We start from the raw sequence: 731 nt of genomic DNA, 5'->3' as shown, positions 1-731 counted from the left end.
CTGTCCCCCGGCCCGGTGGCCATAGCGCGCTCGCAGAGCTCGGCCAGTCTCCCCCCACGGCCCGAGAGGGGGCTGCGGCGCTCGGCGTCGCTGGGCAGGGGCGCGGGGGGGACCCCCATGTCCAGCCGGGGGCCCCCCGTGGCCACGCTGCAGCGGGGACGGCAGCCCCTGTGCCGCCCGGCCGTGCCCGAGTCCAGCTTCTGAGCCATGGCCGGGGGGCGTGGAGGGGCCGGCGGGGGGGGAGCCCCCCCCCCCCCGGGGGTCCTGAGCTGAACTGGGGACTCCCAAAGTGGGGCTGTCCCAAACTGGGGGGGTCTCAACCCCAGGGCTCCTGAAGCAGGGCATCCCATAGGGGCATCCCAAAGCAGGGGCATCCTGAACTGGGAATGTCCCAACCTGGGGGGGGGGGGGGGGCCCCTGCCGGGGGAGGGGGGGAGGTTGGAACTGGATGATCTTTAAGGTCCCTTCCAACTCCAACCATTCTATGACTCTATGATCTGTGAATTCATTGTATGAAAGAGGTGTGTCTATACACAACTTTGGGCATTGTTTCTGATCTTTACATTTCACTCTAGTTTGTTTATGTGAGATTTCAGGTACTTTCTTAAGAGAATTGCCAATGAACAAAGAAGGATACGTGCCAAAGCTTTGCCTTCAACACTTTTTTCAGTCGGTGTTAATTTTTGAGCCATTATTTGAGCAGCTGTGAGGGTCAGGGGAGGTCAAACCCG

General features: G+C 61.7%; 1 protein-coding gene across 1 annotated transcript in view; it reads left to right on the top strand.

Moving 5' to 3' along the window:
- USP43 (ubiquitin specific peptidase 43) overlaps window positions 1-204 on the top strand; it is a 34087-nt gene extending 33883 nt beyond the window's left edge. The window contains exon 19 of the mRNA XM_014960116.1: window positions 26-204. Coding sequence (XP_014815602.1) covers window positions 26-204 — 179 coding nt within the window. The remainder of the gene's footprint in view (window positions 1-25) is intronic.
- Window positions 205-731: the final 527 nt, after the last annotated feature.

The sequence above is a fragment of the Calidris pugnax genome, unplaced genomic scaffold, assembly GCF_001431845.1.
Source record: "Calidris pugnax isolate Ruff unplaced genomic scaffold, ASM143184v1 scaffold463, whole genome shotgun sequence".
In the NCBI taxonomy this organism is placed as follows: Eukaryota; Metazoa; Chordata; class Aves; order Charadriiformes; family Scolopacidae; genus Calidris; species Calidris pugnax.
Note: the sequence above shows the minus strand (reverse complement) of the source record. Positions and strands in the feature narration are given on the sequence as shown.